This window comes from Erithacus rubecula (genome assembly GCF_903797595.1).
Source record: "Erithacus rubecula genome assembly, chromosome: 8".
Lineage (NCBI taxonomy): Eukaryota > Metazoa > Chordata > Aves > Passeriformes > Muscicapidae > Erithacus > Erithacus rubecula.
The window spans coordinates 32371172-32389197 of NC_136659.1; the positions used below are offsets into that span (position 1 = coordinate 32371172).

The 18026-nt window shown below is 36.4% G+C and overlaps 1 protein-coding gene across 1 annotated transcript in view; it reads right to left on the reverse strand.

The window, feature by feature from the left end:
- Window positions 1-1986: 1986 nt before the first annotated feature.
- Window positions 1987-18026, reverse strand: part of LRP1B (LDL receptor related protein 1B) — a 608586-nt gene continuing 592546 nt past the window's right edge. Inside the window, exons 87-91 of the mRNA XM_079310839.1 lie at window positions 12279-12355; window positions 10117-10207; window positions 7660-7804; window positions 6555-6653; window positions 1987-4146 (exon numbers count right to left, since the gene is read on the reverse strand). Coding sequence (XP_079166965.1) covers window positions 4006-4146; window positions 6555-6653; window positions 7660-7804; window positions 10117-10207; window positions 12279-12355 — 553 coding nt within the window. The 3' untranslated portion in view covers window positions 1987-4005. The remainder of the gene's footprint in view (window positions 4147-6554; window positions 6654-7659; window positions 7805-10116; window positions 10208-12278; window positions 12356-18026) is intronic.

The following is an 18026-nucleotide window of genomic DNA, read 5'->3' on the forward strand; positions in this document are numbered from 1 at the left end:
TCAGCCATCCTTCTGTCCAGCTAAGACTTGAATGCCTCAGTACTTGAGCAGAGATGCCCAGGGTTGGACAGACAAGATTCATTGTTGGTCTGCTTGTTGCACATGAAAAATGCCTTCACTTCTAAGGCTGACAACCTTGAGGACCTTTTATCATCACTGACATTGCTCCCCTATATCATCTTCTCATCCCCCAAAATGAGGATACATGAGAACAATGCTTGGTTCTACTCTGATACACCAGGCACTTTCACAAATTTTCTGAAATGTTTACACAAAATTCAGTTAATGTATGTGACTGCACTGATTCTGATAAAAATAAAACAATTTTTGCCACATTAGGAGTTTCTCAGCAATCTTGGTGCTAGGTAATAGAATGAAGTAGGAATTTTAAAGGCATTCCACTACAGAGTTTTCCTTCTGCAAACATCAAACACCATGACTGCCTTAGAAATGAGAAATAAACAATGAGAATATGCACAGCAAAAGAAATATTCTCGAAATGAATATTTTCAAATCTGCTTCCCTTTATCAACAAGATTGCATTGATCTTGGCAATCTCAATTTTGTGGAGTGACTAATCAGAGTACCAGGAGATCACCATCTCAATTTGTCATTTAGAATTTTTTTATCATCATTCAGAGTTTATGCAAACTCTTATACAGACCAGGAGGCCAATCACAAGGCAGAGACTCCACTGCACAATTATGTGAACAAACTAGAATAACCTCTGTGGGAAAATAAAAATCCATTAAACAGAACCACAAAATTTTCAAAAAATCTTTTTCTTTTTTCTTTCATGTTTTGCATAGAGATTCTCCATTCAACAAAGAATTTCAGAATCTACTTTGTGATGGAGCACATCGTGTCCCCCTTCAAACTTAAATTTATTTTTGTTGTCTATTGAATGAAAACACTATTTCTTAGTCTAAGCACAAAGTCAATGAGCAGTTCCATTTCCATAAACTATTTCAACACCTGCTATTTGTGAAACCCACAGCCAGCTTCACATTGCAAAATCATTAGTACTGTGGGAGAAAAATTTTACCTTGATGAATTCTGTGGAATAGTGCAGAACTGGCATCTCACCTGAATGTTCACAGAATGATTTCACAGGAAAGCAGCCAGGAAAACCTTGCAAGGGCACTCTGAAGGGACAGACACCTCTATCTGAGATGCAGCCAAGTTTTTTTCACTTCTAAGCTTGTGTCAAAACACTCATGAACCTGTGCCCTTAATAACAGCAGAAAGGCTGCAGGAATGTAAAAAGTTAAACATTTTTCTTGTCCCTGGTAAAATTTTATAGAATTTCCTGCCCAAAATGCATTTTACTGAACTTATGAGGGTGCAAATGTAATTAATTGATCAGGTTCTCAGTCCTTCACCCTTCAGCTCCTGGTGTGTTCTGCCCACCTACAGAACCTGGGGATTCTGGGGCTGTTGTAGGATTGTGGAAACAGTTCCCTGTGGAGAACCTTGGAAAAGTAAACAACAACAAAAACCTATTGTGGATTATTTCATCTATGTGCAATTTAAAGATTATTAATTATGGCAGTGGTGGAGCTCAGTATCTTCATCAAAATTTTGCCTACGTACTTATTACCTCATTCTGATCTAATATCAAATATTTAATAGCTCCACTAATATCAGATGTGTATTTATAAGGAAATAAATTTCTTATTTATGAATAGCAAGTGTAAAGTAAATAAAATGTCTCAGTGAAGGGAAACTAAGACATCACAACAGACCTGTGTAAGAATTCATGGTTTAAAACTCATCTTACTTCTATACCCATAAAATTTAGATCTACCTGAGTTTTGAAGATAAGAGGTTCTCTGCCAGAAAATGAATGGCAGAGTTTCTGAAATGTCCAACTACTTACACTTCATAGCAACTGTAATTATGAAAAAAAAATTTAAAAAAACCAGGGCCTAATCCATCTCTGATGATGTCAGCAGAACAAAGGCAGAACCTGTGGAATCGTAGCTGTGTGGTATGAAACTATTTAATACAGTTTTTTTAATAGAAAAAATAATAGCTTCAAAATTCTATTGACATTAATATACAGCTATACACCTAAGTCATCCAAACACGTGCAGAGCTGCAAAAACATTCAAATAGAATTTGTATAAAAAGCAAAAATTTTCATTAAGAAAATGGATTTAGCCATTTGTACAAAGTAATGTTCTTTTGCTTCAATTTGCTCTTTCTTTAGCTTTCATTTTGTAAGTTAAATTTAAAAATTAGTCAACACACTGAATTAAGTATGTAGATTTTCATTTAAATAAATCAGTCAACAGTTTTTTTTTTATAAAGTATTTAACACTTCATTGTAGAAACATAGGCAAAATGACTATTATAACCAAAATGAAAAATACTGTTCAATTTAAAAAAATGTACTTAAACAAGAACCTGAAAAAGTTTATGATATGCATAACATTGTTCAAGCAAAATTGCACTAGTATTACATAAATCAAGAGTTTTATAAAGGCCCCAATATGGCAAAGTTTAGAAATAGGTAGTATGCATGCACAATAGTACAACAAAAATCTCTTATAAAACAGCAGTTATTTTTGTAATGCTTGTACAAAGGGAATAAAGAGCAACCACAAACATATTTAATCTGTTAGGTTAATATATTATGATAGCTAAAAGTCAGTCATGTCTAGCAGAGGAAGGAAGAGTCCTCCACAGTGTATGTGTGAACACGTCTTTTGTGCCTTTAAAGTTATGTATAAAATATTTTGATTCAGTTCAAACCTGAAAGTAATTGTATTCTTTATTTCCATCAAAATTAAAAAAGGTGAGTCGGATTTTGCTTCTTAGCAACAACAGAAAACAGGCCAGGTCAGAGAAGTGCTGGAAACTGATACTGATGCTTTTCACTTTTGATACTTGGACTTTGATACTGAACCCAGACTACTGAAACTTGGGCTTTGCTAAGGTTTCACTAACATGCAGCTTGGTTCCTTTTACCTCCACAATACCACAGTTCATCTGAATTTAAAGAAACTGCTGTGTTTTGAATCCTTTAACAACACTAAACAGGTGTGAGGGGGGTTTTTGTGATTGTCAAAACCGAATGCTGCGATCCTCTGAGTGTGCTTAAAGTTTTGGGGTCTGGCTTTTTCCCTGCTGCTCAGTGTGTGTTGGGGAGTTATTAATCCATAAGAACTGCGTGTGATTAAGTGAATAAACATGTAAAGCATGTGTAGGCAATGCCCTCTTGTGCTCTAGGGTGGCTACTGTCCTACAGGACTGTTGGTGTTCATATGCTTTGTCCCACAGCAAGTAAGGTTTCAGCTTCCAAGATATATCATTACTATGTTCTATAAGGTTTTAATAAATACAAAGCTTGTTTACATGGTATATATGTTTAGTATATCATGTACAGTCACTGAATTTCTGAAACATAATCATTGTGTTCATGCAGATCATTAGATGTTTCATTTCTATAGTCTTGTTTACTTCTTGGCAACCTAAAGCTAATTTAAAAGCAAGTTATGTTTGTTTGTGAGAAGTTATCTAGCTTCACCAGGATCTGAAGAGAATTTCTAATGGGCACAAAGAAGAGAGTAGACCATTCAATCATTCTTTCACCATTTAAAATAAACAAAATTACACACTGTACTACAGCTTCCAGACTACATAATGAAAAAGTGCAGATACCATCTTCATCGATTAAGTAGAACCAAAAAAGTTCATAGAAAATAGATTGCTCATTTTCACGCTACAAACGAATATGTTGTTTGCCATTTTAACAAATTTAAAGGTGTGTTATTTCAGCAGCATTGTTGCAAATTGTACCGTAGTGCAGTTTCTTTTTCATAAAAATACCTTACAAATGGTCAGTCAAAAGTCATCAGCAAAAGAAAAACCCAGAAAACAAACAACCAAACAAAAAACAGAGGTAATGCTGATGCCAAAACAATTATAATACTGTTGGTACATAGAAAAGTAATCCTTATATTTTATACATTTATACAGAGTATAAAAGGTAACAGCAGATTATGCCACAGTCTCCCTTATCCCAATATCTATTTTCTTTGGAAGAAGTTCTCTTCTTTCATCAACACTTGCTAAGGAGTTTCGACAGTTTTGTCCATCCACGTATAACTTTGCATATACTGGATTGGCGTAATTTGTTGGCTGCAGAGAAATTAGGCAAACATTAGATCAGTCAGATTGAATCAAAATTAGCATTTATGGAGATGGAAATGGCTTGGTTAAAGCAAGAACAAGTACACATAAAATACAACAGGACATATTTAATAGATACCTGGACGTCTGCAAACCTGATGATGAGTTAATTATTAAGTTGAAAATTAAATTCATGATGAGACATGCTATTAAAGTAACCAATGGCATGACATGCAGCATATTATGATATTAAAACCATAAAAACATCAACGAAAATTAAATGAAAAGCCTTGAAAAAATGTCTCTGAGGTTGACTTGTCCACCTTATTACACTGGAAGATTTCAGAATAGATATGAAGGAGTTTATAGAGAAGGTGCACTGTGAGACCATGTGACAAGTTTAACAGTAGAAAACTGCAGCCAACAGTTTCCATGTATTACCTGTTCTAAGACATCAGCATCCCATCAATAGCTGACCATGTTTTCGAATTCTGTGGCCCAAATACACAACATGATTTGACCAAAAATTCAAGACTTTTGTCATGTAAATTAAACTTTAATAATAAACCAGCATAACTGTTAAGATATCATAGTAGTTACAAATTGAGAGGTTTTTCCTCAGCAATTTTGGTGGTTTGGACTGTAATGAAAAATATCTGTTGAAATGAGAGGCACTCCAGCATAGGATAAGTCCATTTTTAATGCTGCAAAGCACTTCATTGTATACATAGGAAATCCCCTGAGTCTCAACTACTTCCTTCATACTTTGTGCCTTTATTGTGTCCAGAAGAACTCTTCTATCCAATTAGAGTTCAGATTTTACCCATTATAACAGGAAAGAGCACCTTGTGGTCAAAATCCTCCTCTTTTTATAACTAATTTATCACCACTACTCTGCTTGCACAGATATTGAGTGGAACACCAACAAGCTCTAAAAAAGGGAAATTAATTTGTTTGGTGTAATAAGAGGTGGCTAAACTTTGAATTGGCCAAAGCAGAACAGGGTTTGACTTGAAAATATCCTGAGTACATCCTGGGAAACAAGGAATGAAGGATAACTTTAGTCTTAGCTCTTTCTTTCCTTGTTGCTCAACTCTTTCTGAGCCCAGGATTCAGATATTCCTCTGGCTGGATAGCTACAGTAGCTGCTCAGTTTGTGAGTTAAAAGTTGCCCATCCCATCTATTACAGATGACAAAGTGACTGCCTTGTGGTCCAGACTTTCCTGGAATGGAGGCAGAACAAGGTGAGCCACTTTATTTAATTAATAAAAAGGAAAAAAAAAAATCAAAAAGAGGAAAAAAAAAAAAAAAAGAGAAAAGCTACTCTCAATTCTACCTATCTGTCCCCATATATCTTTACTTTTGTGGTCATGATTAAAATCAGAAATTTAGTTTTATTTCAATTGTCAGGACTTTTAAACTTCATTGACAACCATTATTAAGGATGATAAGCACAAAAGAACAGAGACCCTTGGTATCTATGCAGTGCCTAATTAAGTTATCAAAATTATATATAATATTAGGATCTGCCTCATGATACCTCTTTGAGTGGTACTGATTGTACAAGGCAGAAAGAAGCTGGAGTGACCAGAATTTAAGAGAAAAAGTTAAAGATGGGTGAATATTCTGGCTTTCATCATCCATGGTTCTGTGCTCCATCAGAAAAAACACACCCCATAAAAATTATTAAGCTTCCAAATACAACATATTACAACCATGCAAAAATGTGAATGGCACAAAAGATGGATATAAACTGAGGCACATGGAAATGAATGTTGTGCTGTGTTCCTTTTGTATCTTAAATCTGAACGTTTGCAAAAGTTATACTAAGTTGAATATAAAGTTGTGTATAAATCTCATACTAAGTTGCAATAAAAAATCCAATGTTTTAGAAGGAGCTCTTTTATGATACAAATCCTTTGAAATCTGAACAATTAAAATATGCTTTGCAAATATTGAAGGAAATTGTTAATTTTTATGTGCATCAAATTCCTCTAGAAAATACTTGTTTCACTTATTTGGGACAATCATTCTGTTTGATAAACTTCACTAAATGCCTGTAATTGCATACAAATTGCAATTCTATTCAGGATACATGGCTGTGAAGACCATACTAAACTTATAATATTATGGCAAAGCATCACATTGCTTACTGGTTTTTTATTCCTTTGCAAAGACACATTTGCAGTTTTAGATCGTGTTACAATGATGGGTACAGATGAAATTTTGTATGCAGAGGGAGACCCTTAATTTCAAATAGAAAATGTATTATTTACTGTCATTCTTCATTCCATTAAAAGATGAAAAACAAAATTAAAAATAAACAGAAGATGCCTCTACTCAAAAAATGACAGACAGACTTTTTTTACAAAGGGGCTGTGGTGGGATGGAATGGACTTGGATCATCATTTCTCACCCCTGTTGATAGTGGTCCTTTCAAGTCAGAGTTTAGGTAGATTGATGGAGCTGTGTGGGGAAGCTTGAATGCAGTGGACCCTCCCCCTATGTATCTGGCCTGTATAAACAGAAAATTTCAGTTTCTGTGCTCACAGAGCATTTTCCATGTGTACTTATCAACACTGTTAGGTAAACAGTGCACCAAGAAAGAACATAATTTTAGAGTGATCTGCATTTATAAAAACCTCCTTCCAGGTAATCCTCAGCACGAAAAACTCTTATATTCAACACGAGAATAAAATTCAGCACTTTACAACAATTTTCCACTAAAGATTAGGGCCGGACTTCAGAATAAACATTGGCTCAGCCTCTCTGAGTAACTCCATTTTCAGCTTACCTCCTGCACTGAGCCCTGTGCCTGTGTGATTCAGGGCTGGCATTCCCAGAGCCATCAGTAATCCCGTTATTGCTCTGTCAGGAGCAGCACAGAGTGATGGCTGCCCTTTGGTGTGTGTCTGATTAGGGGGCTCTGGCTGAGATATCCTGGCATTACCCTGCTCATCCCGTGTCACATCACTCAGGCACTTCCAGGACTGGCAGCATCTCTCACAAGGGCATGGTAATGCTCACTAGCTTTGTGCAAACATTTGATCTGTCTGCCCCGTCAGGAATCCCAGCTCCTCGTGCCTTGGGAAGTTTTCACGTGTGAAATAAGTTCATCTCACATGTATGCATGCACTCTTTTGTGCTTCAGGCAGAGTTTGGACTATAACATATTTCCATTTAAAATATTTGCCACTAGACTGAAAGGACAGATTGTGGTTTGGCAGCTCATAGACATGTCTGCCCTGATTTAAAAAAAAAAAAATATAACAATCATTTTGTAGTTAATTTCTAACTCTATTTTGATAAAATGCAGGCACTAGGAAAAATGACCATCAGACAGCATCAGACTACAAAACAGCTGTTAATATATACATGACATTTATTCTAATGAAATCTAACTTGGTTTTATATTCATTAAATAAATCTAAATGTCATTGTTCTACATTTCTATTCATTACATTTAAAGACAAAACCTTTGCAAGATGTGAAATGGCTTTGCCACTAGAAAGAGAAATTACCTTTTCTGCATTTAGAGTAAAATCTGAGGCTAAAAGACCACCTTCACTGTGGTCATGGCCCACCTCATACATGTTATATGATGGATTGCCAATTTCTACATTGATTCCTCCATTTATCATTGGTTGTCTTCTGATAGTTTTTGTCCTGTAATGCAGAAACATACAAAAAAAAAAAAAAAAAAAAAAAAGAACAAGAAAGTGAACTTTCAAGCAAGTCATTGGGTGTTTTGTTCCTCTTTAATCTCTAAGATCAACAGAATGAAAAAGCATTTCCTGCAGAGACAATCATAAAATCCTTCAATTTTCCAAGCAAAGTAGCAATCTGAGTCTACATATAGATCTGACAGAAGCTGGAAGCAGAATTTTATTGTTTTTCTCAGTTAGGTTGTAGTGGTATGAATCCATACAAACTGCTAACTCGCTGTCTACAACCCTGACTTCCTCCACTTATTTCCAGATTTCCCTCACTCCAAGGAAAGCCTTGCAAAGTCATCACAGATTCCCTGCAGGAATGAAGACAGAGAGAACATGAGTTATGTCCCCTTGCTAATTCATTTCATTTCTATTTCAAACCAGTTGCCCAAAGTCAGCTGTAAACAGTGGACAAGCAAATGGTTTCATCATGGTGCATTAAAAATGTATGAACTTCTCCTCTTTCCAGTTTGTATTCCCTGCCAGTGGTGATTGGAACACTGAAGTTCAACTTGAATTTTCTTTCCAGCTTTAATAAAAGACAGAGCCTTATTTTTAACCTTGCATTAGGTATCAGTAAAGATAAGTGATTGAGTTGAATTGTTTCTGTTTCTGAATTCATCTCTTTTAGCTAAGGAGGTGATTTCAGCCTGAGCAATAGCAATAACCTCAAGAGGATAATTTTTTCCCAATGCAATATGTTCTCTAGAATTACAAGGAAATAATAGGGAGGTCACAGCCAGGATGATAAGAGTCGAGTCCTCTTGTTGGCTGAGTAAGATGCAGTCAATGTCTGAAATCCAATATACTAAATGATCTGTATTTTTCAGAAAGTCATTGAAAAAAATATTTCCTAAAATGGGCACTTAACAGTAGCATGCTAGTGTTGAACAACTACACCTACTTTAATACTTGTCAATCTTCTCTGAAGAGATAAAATAACTCTAAAAACATTTTCAAATATAATTTTAGGAAGAAAGCCCTTTTTTGAGGCTAGTTCTATTTCTCTACTGAAAATCTATTATTTAACAAGTGATTCTCAGTAACCTAAATAATTTACAGAGCAGCAACTGGTTTCAGGATTTGGCTATCACTAAACTTGGTGTTTTAGGTGCAGCAGCACATAATGACATCCATGGAGTCTGGCAGGGTCAGCATTACTAACAGTATGGTCAGGAAATGTATTTGTCTTATTTGCTTTACAAAAAGGTTTTAAAAATTGATGCTCACTAGTTTGTATCAGTTTGCAGGGGAGAGAGATGCTGCATGTGATGCCAGATCATAACTGAAAAGATTCTTTTAGCATGGAGCAGTGAAATAGTCTCATAAAGGGCCACATTTGCAGAAAGAGCAGATTCATCAGTTATTTCTAAAGGACTTTACAAAGAGACATTATCTTGGTTTCAGATGTGGGGTAACAAGCCCCAGGAGAAAAGAAGACAGCTGCTCAAGGCCAGCAAGCAGGACAGCCACAAGCCTGGAGTAAATGGTTTGTTCTCTGATTCCCACCCTGCCTTCCCTAGTGGGCCATGTCCTTATTACCAGAATATTCCCTTGCTAAATCTGCATATCCATCAACATTATGTTCTTTGGATACATGAAGGGGGGCAGCTCTCTCAGGTGTCTCATACAGCAGAAACATTCCTGCCTCCCCTGGCCACCAAACATGGCCTTGGAAGAAATGCCCAAAGTCAAAAAGGCAAACACAAGTCCTCAAGCTCATTATCACCTCTAAGGCAGCCAAATTCAGGAGAACAAAACATTCTCTGCTCAGTGCTGAAATTTGGCTTTCTGTGCAAGGTAATAAAGGAACACAGAAATGAGAGAAAGGTTTGGGACTCTACAGTAAATACTTTAAGTACTGTATACATCTTCAATACAACTCAAAGACGTTAACCATTCTCAAAATTTGAGTATGTGGTTTCAATGAATCAGATTAATTCTGTTAAGTTCTCTAAGCCTCTGGATAAAGTTATTAACACTTCTACAGCCTTGTCAAGATTGAGCAAAGTGGGAAAGACCTACAATTTTCTATCTACTGCATGAGGAATATAACTATCAATAACAGAGGTGGTTGCTCCAGCAAGAATCAAAATGTAACTGATTTGCTGCCTCCAGATACAAGTCTTGGGTAATTTGTTGTGCATTTTTCCTCACAAAAAGTCATCTTTTGTATATCAGAAAGATGCAAATACTTTAAAGATCTTTTTTTTTTTTTTTTTTTTTTTTTTTTTTTACTTCATAAATCAATGTAAAATTTCTTACCTTCGTTTTCTTTTGCAAAGGAATAGTCCAATTACAAGAGTTGTGATCAAAGTCACCAGTAAAACAAGAGGGACAATGATTGCTATGCTTCCTAAAACAGAAAGAAATGACATTGAATAATCATGGCTTCACAGCTGCAAAACAGTTAACTTAATTAAAAGAGAATTATTCCCCACACCAACAATGCAATTTCATGTGATGAGCTTCACTCATCAATTTGAGATTTTAATGCTGATCAATAAAAACCCCAACTTCATTACAGATAATAGTGTACACACAAGTACTTTTATAAATAAACCAGGAGTTTCCTCTTTTTGGGTACCAATATACTTTGGACTAATTCCCTGCCCTCATTTGCAGCAGCCATCCATGAAAATCAGGAATTGCTGAAAAATTTGACACAGCCACTGATTGCCACCAGGACCTTCAGCAGTTTAGGTCACACAGTTATTTATTTAAAATAACCAGTAGGCTTGGCTCTGGTTGAATAATTAATTAGTATTTATAGGTATTTATTATCTTTATTTGTGGGGAAATAAAAAGCAGTGAACAATCTTCATTTCTAGATGGTTGGTGCATTCCTGCATTTTGCTGCATTTTTCTGCATTCTACTCGAGAGCCAACAATTTTGTTATGTTGATATAAGCAATCACAAAAACTACAATGATGCTTAATGCAGCAGAAAAACAGTGCACAGATCAGACAGCAGTGTTAAAGGAGAGGAGGGAACAGGGAAGAACAAAATGGGCTTCACATTATTTTGGCAGATAATTTCACTGAAATGAGACTATCTGCAAAAACAAGGTCACCAACTGTACTGCCTTACTTTAAGTATCTGCTTGTAAAGTAATACATGCAACAAATAATTTTATGTTATAAATACAGGAGTTATAAAAGTAGGAATCCAGCATAAAGCTGGCGTGGAGTGGCATGTATTTTCTTTAATATTACAATCCTTAACTGGTGGAAAACAAAAATATTGCTAGTCGTTTCACTGGCAACATTTATTGATTTATTAAAAAAAATATAAGCTGCTGGCAGTGTCTGCTCCACATTAAGCACAGTCTAAATAAAGAATTGAAAAGTGCTTTGGATTCTGCCTGAAGGCTTTCTGCCTGAAAGCCAAGTCAGGTTGTCAGAGACATGAAATGAAGTACTGAATAAAAACTTGAAGCATCCTGAGTTCACTTCAGTTTATGAAGATTCAGCAAGTAAAGGATATTATAGCAAGGCTCTTTTAAGAAAACATTTGACCAATAACTGCATTAAGATCTACTTAGGTGCCAAAAAAAAGGTAATTTTGACTTGGCTTGTAAACATTCAGGAAAAAAGCCCTGAAAAAAACATCCCACCAGGCATGAGTTGCCATTTGTGGCCATGGTGCACCCTGGGGTCTGGAGAAGCCCATTCCCCAAACTGCAGCTGCTATGCCCTCACAATTTAGCAGTGATCCAAATTTCCCCTCCTTTTTTGCCTGTTTCCAGCTTGTGAGTGCTCTGTCTCTTGTTGGATGGCTGGGGAGGTTTTGTCTGAGCACCAAGCTGACCTGGATAGCAGCAGCTCATTGTGCTGCCCCACTTGGGCTAAAAGTGGCCAAGGCAGGTAGAGCAGGGCACAGAACACACTCACCACTCTGCAGGGAGCCTTGGCCAGTTGAAGCTGACAAGAGTGCAGCAATGCCATCCTTTTATGCTTACAGACATGTTTAAAAAAATTTGGCAGCAGCTATTCTTACTTTCAGGTCGATTTTCACAGTAGGTAAAATTCACCCCTCTGCAGCTGGCCAATACAAAAGTTATGCACTACTTACAGCTCTATTTTTGATGCTTTCAGTAAGATTTAAATGGTCAGAGGTCTCCCACTGCCCTGCACAAGGCTGATATGACCAAATGCCTGTCAATTGATGTTCTTTCCTTTAGAAAAGTGCAGCTAGCCCTTGGAGCAGAGAGTGTGAGGCCCAAGAACTGCATCTAAATCACCTTGTGCAACACCAAATGGCAATCAGAAAGTCAAGAAATATCAACATTTTGGGGTTTTTTTAAGGAAAAAGTACAAATAGCCAGCATTTTTCACACCACAGAGTCACATATTAAAGTAGCAAAAGGCTTAAATTTCTAATGAGCCAAATTTGACAAGTTCCAGCAGTTTTTGGAAGTACTTACTGGTACTGATGTTGTCAGACTTGCTGCTTTTGGGAGCTGGCCTCTCACACTGTGTGCCTGACCAGTTGGCTGAGCATCTGAAAGGACCCAATTAGGATGGGGGAGTTAATAAATGCCAGCTATTAACACAGTAACCCATGAAAGAGACCACCAGCATCTTCTCAAGAGCTACACTAATGGCAGCAGCACTTCTACAAAACCCACAAGAAGCTTCATGGAAAGACTCAGCAGGACTCTGCCATGGCACTGACAACATTCAGAGCAGGGGTTAGTTTAAAACTACACCTTTGGATATTTGATTGCTGTCATTATCACTGCAACCTTAATTCCAGAGTGCTTTTCTGATTTCTCAAATAATAAAACAAGTTTAATTAAAGGTGTATTAGCGTTTTTACTTTTTAAATGTTGAACTTTATGACCAGGTATTTATTTGCAGAAATATATCCATATGGGTTTGTGTGTAAGCAGGCATGAGAGTCAAAGAATAAAGAGTAGTCCTAAAGGGACAGGAGCCTTTCCTGGCTTCAGAGAGCCCTAAACCCTGTTTATATTGAGAATATCTGTTCCAGGAGCCAGGTGCCTGGCTTACACACAGCTATTCTGCTATAATTTCCTTGTGTGAATATCAATATGCAAATAGTTCTTCAATTGGGATTCAGAGCACTCTCCATGCATACAAGGAAACACGAGGAGTCTGTGGAAGCAGACTCAGCAAATCCATCAAAAACAGAAACAAATACCTGAATGAAATTCAATTGCTTATTCAACTTGCTGCAAATATGATTAAGTTTACTACAGACCCTCAAACTCTCCTTGTGGAAATGGCAGGGAGTAGTCACTTTTCATCTGTCTCTGTTGCACATTGTGCAATGAATCATGTTTTTTTCCGAGTATTTTTGAATTATTTATGAATTTCAACATCAGTTATCTTTAGGGAGGTGCAGCAGAGCGTTGCCCTCGTGCAGTTCCAAGAGCTACTGCTACCTGATGCCTTCCTAAGGATTCAGTAAATTGCAAAGTTTACACGTGGTTATGCTTAACAACTGATACTGTTCTGTAATAAAAGAGGTTTTGGAAAGATACCAAATATTCTAGACAAAAGCAATGCCATTCTCAGAGAAGGGTCCTGGGCAGCTTTGCTGGTGGCTCTTTTTTTTCTTTGCAGATCATTGCAGAAGACTGGCTCATTTCTCTCCTTGCTCCTCAGTCTATTCCAGCACAACCTGACATTGAGATAAATCTCTTTACTGGGTTTAATATTAAGCTGGAACTTCTTTTGTGAAGTTAATTTAATTTTTTGGTAGGATACACTATGAAGGTGCTTAACTTCTACAGAGGGAAGGCACAGAGGGTCTTTAAAAGCATTATTGATTTTTTATATATATATTGATTTTTATTGCTAGTTGATTCATAGATTGTCACACACTAACTAAATTACATTAAAATTTAGAAGTTCCTCATGTTTATTCAAATAAGTTTGTTTACTTAAATAAATATGGTAAATACACACTTAGGTTTCCTCACTGCAAAGAAGCCCCAATTCCTAATTACACACATGCTTCACAATGATATATTTTATAACTGAACCCAAGTGACTTTTCCACCTGCTTACCGTCACTTGAGCACACTGTAAGTCACAGGGAACACAACTTTAATCTTTCAAAAGATGCATCTGTTCCTTTTTCTTTCCAGATCTCTTTTTAGCAATTATGTAAGATAGAAATGCTTGCACTGACAGCTTACCTTACTAAGATACTGAAGGAACTTGCTTTTTAAAAATACCAATTTTCAACATAAAGCTTCAAAATAAATGTCTTCATTCTTGTAGAGAAACACTAAATATCTTTATACTCAGAATATTCTGCTCAGCTTCAAGCTGTTGGCATGTGAGAAACGGGAAAAATTCTTTCTATTTCTCACTGATATTTTGCATCATTCTTGCTCAGGATTCAGCTCATGTAATTAAAACTTGTGATGACAGGCAGTTTGCATTTAATACTACACTATTGAAGGGGAAAAATATTTTAGAGTTAGACATATCTGACTTTGCAACTGAATTCTTATATTGAATGTTTCAAATGGTTCCACTGTATATAAAATCATTATGATAAATCTGTCATAAAAACAATTTAGAGAACATAAGACAGGGAGACTAGTAAAAGGATCACCATGAAGCCTTCAAGCACAAGCTCATGAGAAAATTCTATAATGTACAATTACATTCTTCAAAACCTTATAACATACATATACACAACAGGTGGTGAAGAAAAAAAATCCTACAGCTAGATATGCAATAAACAGAGGAAAAAACTAAGGCAAAAATATTAAAATTTCTTTACCTATCTTGTCATCCTAATTGCAAAAATCAGCAATATTGAAATATCTGAGGCATTTGATAGAAGTCTCATAAAAACATTGCTAGTTTTACACTACATTTGTTTTTCCAAATGCTTGCTTTCTGCAATAAACTTTAAAAATACTGAAGCTGGAAGGATGGCAGTAATTCCTTTCTGCACTCTGAGGTGAAATGATTGTCCTTTGATGGTACAGCAAGGTGCTAAAGGCTTGTCTTGGGCAGAGAGGGGAGAAAAATGAATAAAGCCCAGGGGAAAGGGATGTCTTCTGCAAGGGAATTTGACACAGAAAATCAGCCATGAGCAGGCACATGATTAATGATGGGCTGGGACATGGACAACTGTTCATGCAGGAACATGGGAAATGAGCAGATCTGAACCAGTTTTTATTGTCTGCAGAGAGAAATTGTTCTTAACAACAGCATTTTCTGGTGTCAGGACATTTAAATTCAGACTGCTCAGTTCCTAGCATGGGAGCTGACTCCTGGCTCAGGCTGATGCACAGCAGTTTGTCCTTTTCCAAACTCTTTGGAGTTTTGGAGCTCCAGGAGCTGTTCTGTGCCATTTTCAGGGGCTCTGTGGCCAGGCAGGACATTTGTAGTACGAGCAAACAAAAGGGCATTAACGAAGCAGAACCACATAAAGCCACTCTGTCCCAACAAACATGTTCACATCATCCCAAACTCGGGAGACAGAACAGTGGAAATGCCTAATTTGAGTCACTCAGACACAAATCCAGATGGGGACAGATGGGGAAGCTGCCAGGGAAGGACAGGCTGGAGTCAGCTGTGAGGGGCAAGGTGCTGCAGAGAATCTCAGGGGCAAATCCCCAGTTCCCAGCAGAACCAGAACCAGAGCAAGGAGCAGCAGCACCACGGGGGTGCCAATATGAAAAGTGATAAATAAAGGTTGTGCACCTTCTGCTGCCAAGGTCATTAATAAAACTGCCACAGCTCCCTCTGTAACAGTTTAGTTCTGCATTCATAAAGAGATGAGTGCTTGGGAAGTGGCCCCTGAGGGACTGAAAGCCACTGGAATTACCTCTTTTGAGGAAACAGCATTGCAAAGAGAGATGTCTTAAAAAACTTTCAATTGAGATTATGAAGGTGTTGCACTTGGAGTGAGGAATGTTTAGAATGAAGATATTTGCATTTCTGAGATTGATCATGATGTTGCTACAGAGTTTATTAATGACAGAAAATGTCTCTCTCCTCTATTTTTGTATAACCCTTACAAGTCAGTGTGATCAAACATTCTAAACTCTTTTATACAGGTACTTGGCCATTTGACCATGAAATGACTGAATAAACAGAAAAAGAATAGTAAAAAAATAGCAAACTTGGTGGCAGTGTGCAATTTTTTTTAAATTTTGTTTCTCTTTTCTTCTCCCACTTTGTGCCACAGGCATTGTCATAAAAATATAATACAGAAGGCATAACATGCAGTTAAAAGTGCTTTTGTAGACAACTGTTTTCCAACTCAATATACTGGTGCAGATCCAAAAACGACAACAGCATGGAAAGATTAGTCTAGAAGTGTAACAGAATCTGTGGAACAGTCCTTCCAAAAAGAGAGGTGGAAATGAAAATGTTTCTTAGCTATAAATGAGATTTCTTCAGGGTACAAAGTAATTTTCTAACTTATTTTTCCTTTTGCTCATGACATAGAAATATATACTAATACATCCTAATAAAAGTATTTAGCCTCACTATTTTGACAACATTTAACATTAAACTTTCACTGCAACTTATCATTACTATTCAAACTGTTTGTAAAACAAGAGAATATCTGGATTACAGTTATTTACTATCTACATTAAATTGCATTGAAAGAGAGAAATCAAACTTTTCTTTTTCCTCAAAACTCTTTAGGATGTCAGAGGATGACAAAAACCTTGCACTAAACCAAATCATTAAACTATTCCTTATAATAAATTTAGGAATATTTCTGCAGATATGCTTTATTCATACAGGGAGCTGATATGATAGAGTTAAACCCACTGATAAACCCTCTAAAGTAAAGCATTTACATAGCAAAGACCAAAAATCCCACCCCAGGACTGATCAATAATTGCACATTCTGTAGCTTCCCCTCTATTGTAGAGTTTCATTATTTTCAAGTAATAAGTTTTACATAACCATTTTATACATGAACAAACCACATTTTAGTAGTTTTGTCTAATGAGCATCATAAAAGGAAAACAATAGTTAAAGCTAAGGGATTGAAAATTTATACTTGTTACCTGAAAATGAAATACAAATTACCTTGCAATCTAGTACATTCAGAATAGGATAATTACACATTCAAAAACAGGCAAAACAATAATAAAAAATTTCAGAAACACTAAAAATCCCCTGAAATGTAGTCATAATATATGGGGGGGAAGGAGGGGGGGGGAGGGAAGTGACTTTAAAAATAATTTTAATTTGAGCATGAGATTATTATGCATAAATCATTATTCACAGTTGCTGCATGATGTTCTCTGTAAAGAAACAACTTCCAAGTTCAACTTAGCCTCATTCACCCCAAGGTAAGAAAAAGAAGAAACTGAGTCATTAACCACCATGCAATTAGCAATATGTATACAGTACAGAAGCTAGACAAGTACTAAAAATAACAGAAAATATATAAAAGCATGTCCAAGTGACTACTGCTGTAGCTGAAATTACACTGAGCAATTAAAAAAAAAAAAAAAAGGAAAAGAGATTGAAATGGTAAAAATAAAAAGGAATGAGAAAAGACTGGGTAAGTAGGTAGGAGAAAACCCAAGCATGTTTTTTTCCCAAGCAGTGATATACAGCAGCAAATACAAGTTTTATCTGAGCAGTTTTAAACTCATGGACAAAGGATATCTGTATTTCAGCCTAGTTAGTAAATGCTCCAAGAAAAAGATACATATTCCTCTTTTCCAAGATCTTAAACTTTCCTTCTCTGACAGCCACTCTTCAAACCCCTGTTTGCATTTGGTTCTTGAACTAATACTAGTTTGTGGTACAAAGTGGATAAAAGATCTTTTATCATACAAAGGTATAACCTGCAGATTATATTCAATTTCAAGATATTTATACTAAAGATATTTTTAGTTGAAAAAGAAAGCTCTCAAAGGACTGGCAGAATGCTGTGAAATTCCTTTTGTAATTGCAATTGGGGAGCTCGTTAAATATACCCCAGGAAATCATATGGAAAGCATTTATTGCAGGATACTTGATAAAATTTCCTGGTTTGTGCTGCCTCTCAGGGTTACCAGGGCCTTCTCTTAGTCAGGCTTTTCAATCCTGTGGCTGTTCTATACCACAGTGGATTTTTCTACTCAGCCTTCAGAAAATGCCAGCCAGGGCACTGCATGCTCTGGTCCACAACTGGACCATGGATGTACCTGAACCTTCCTTTGAGC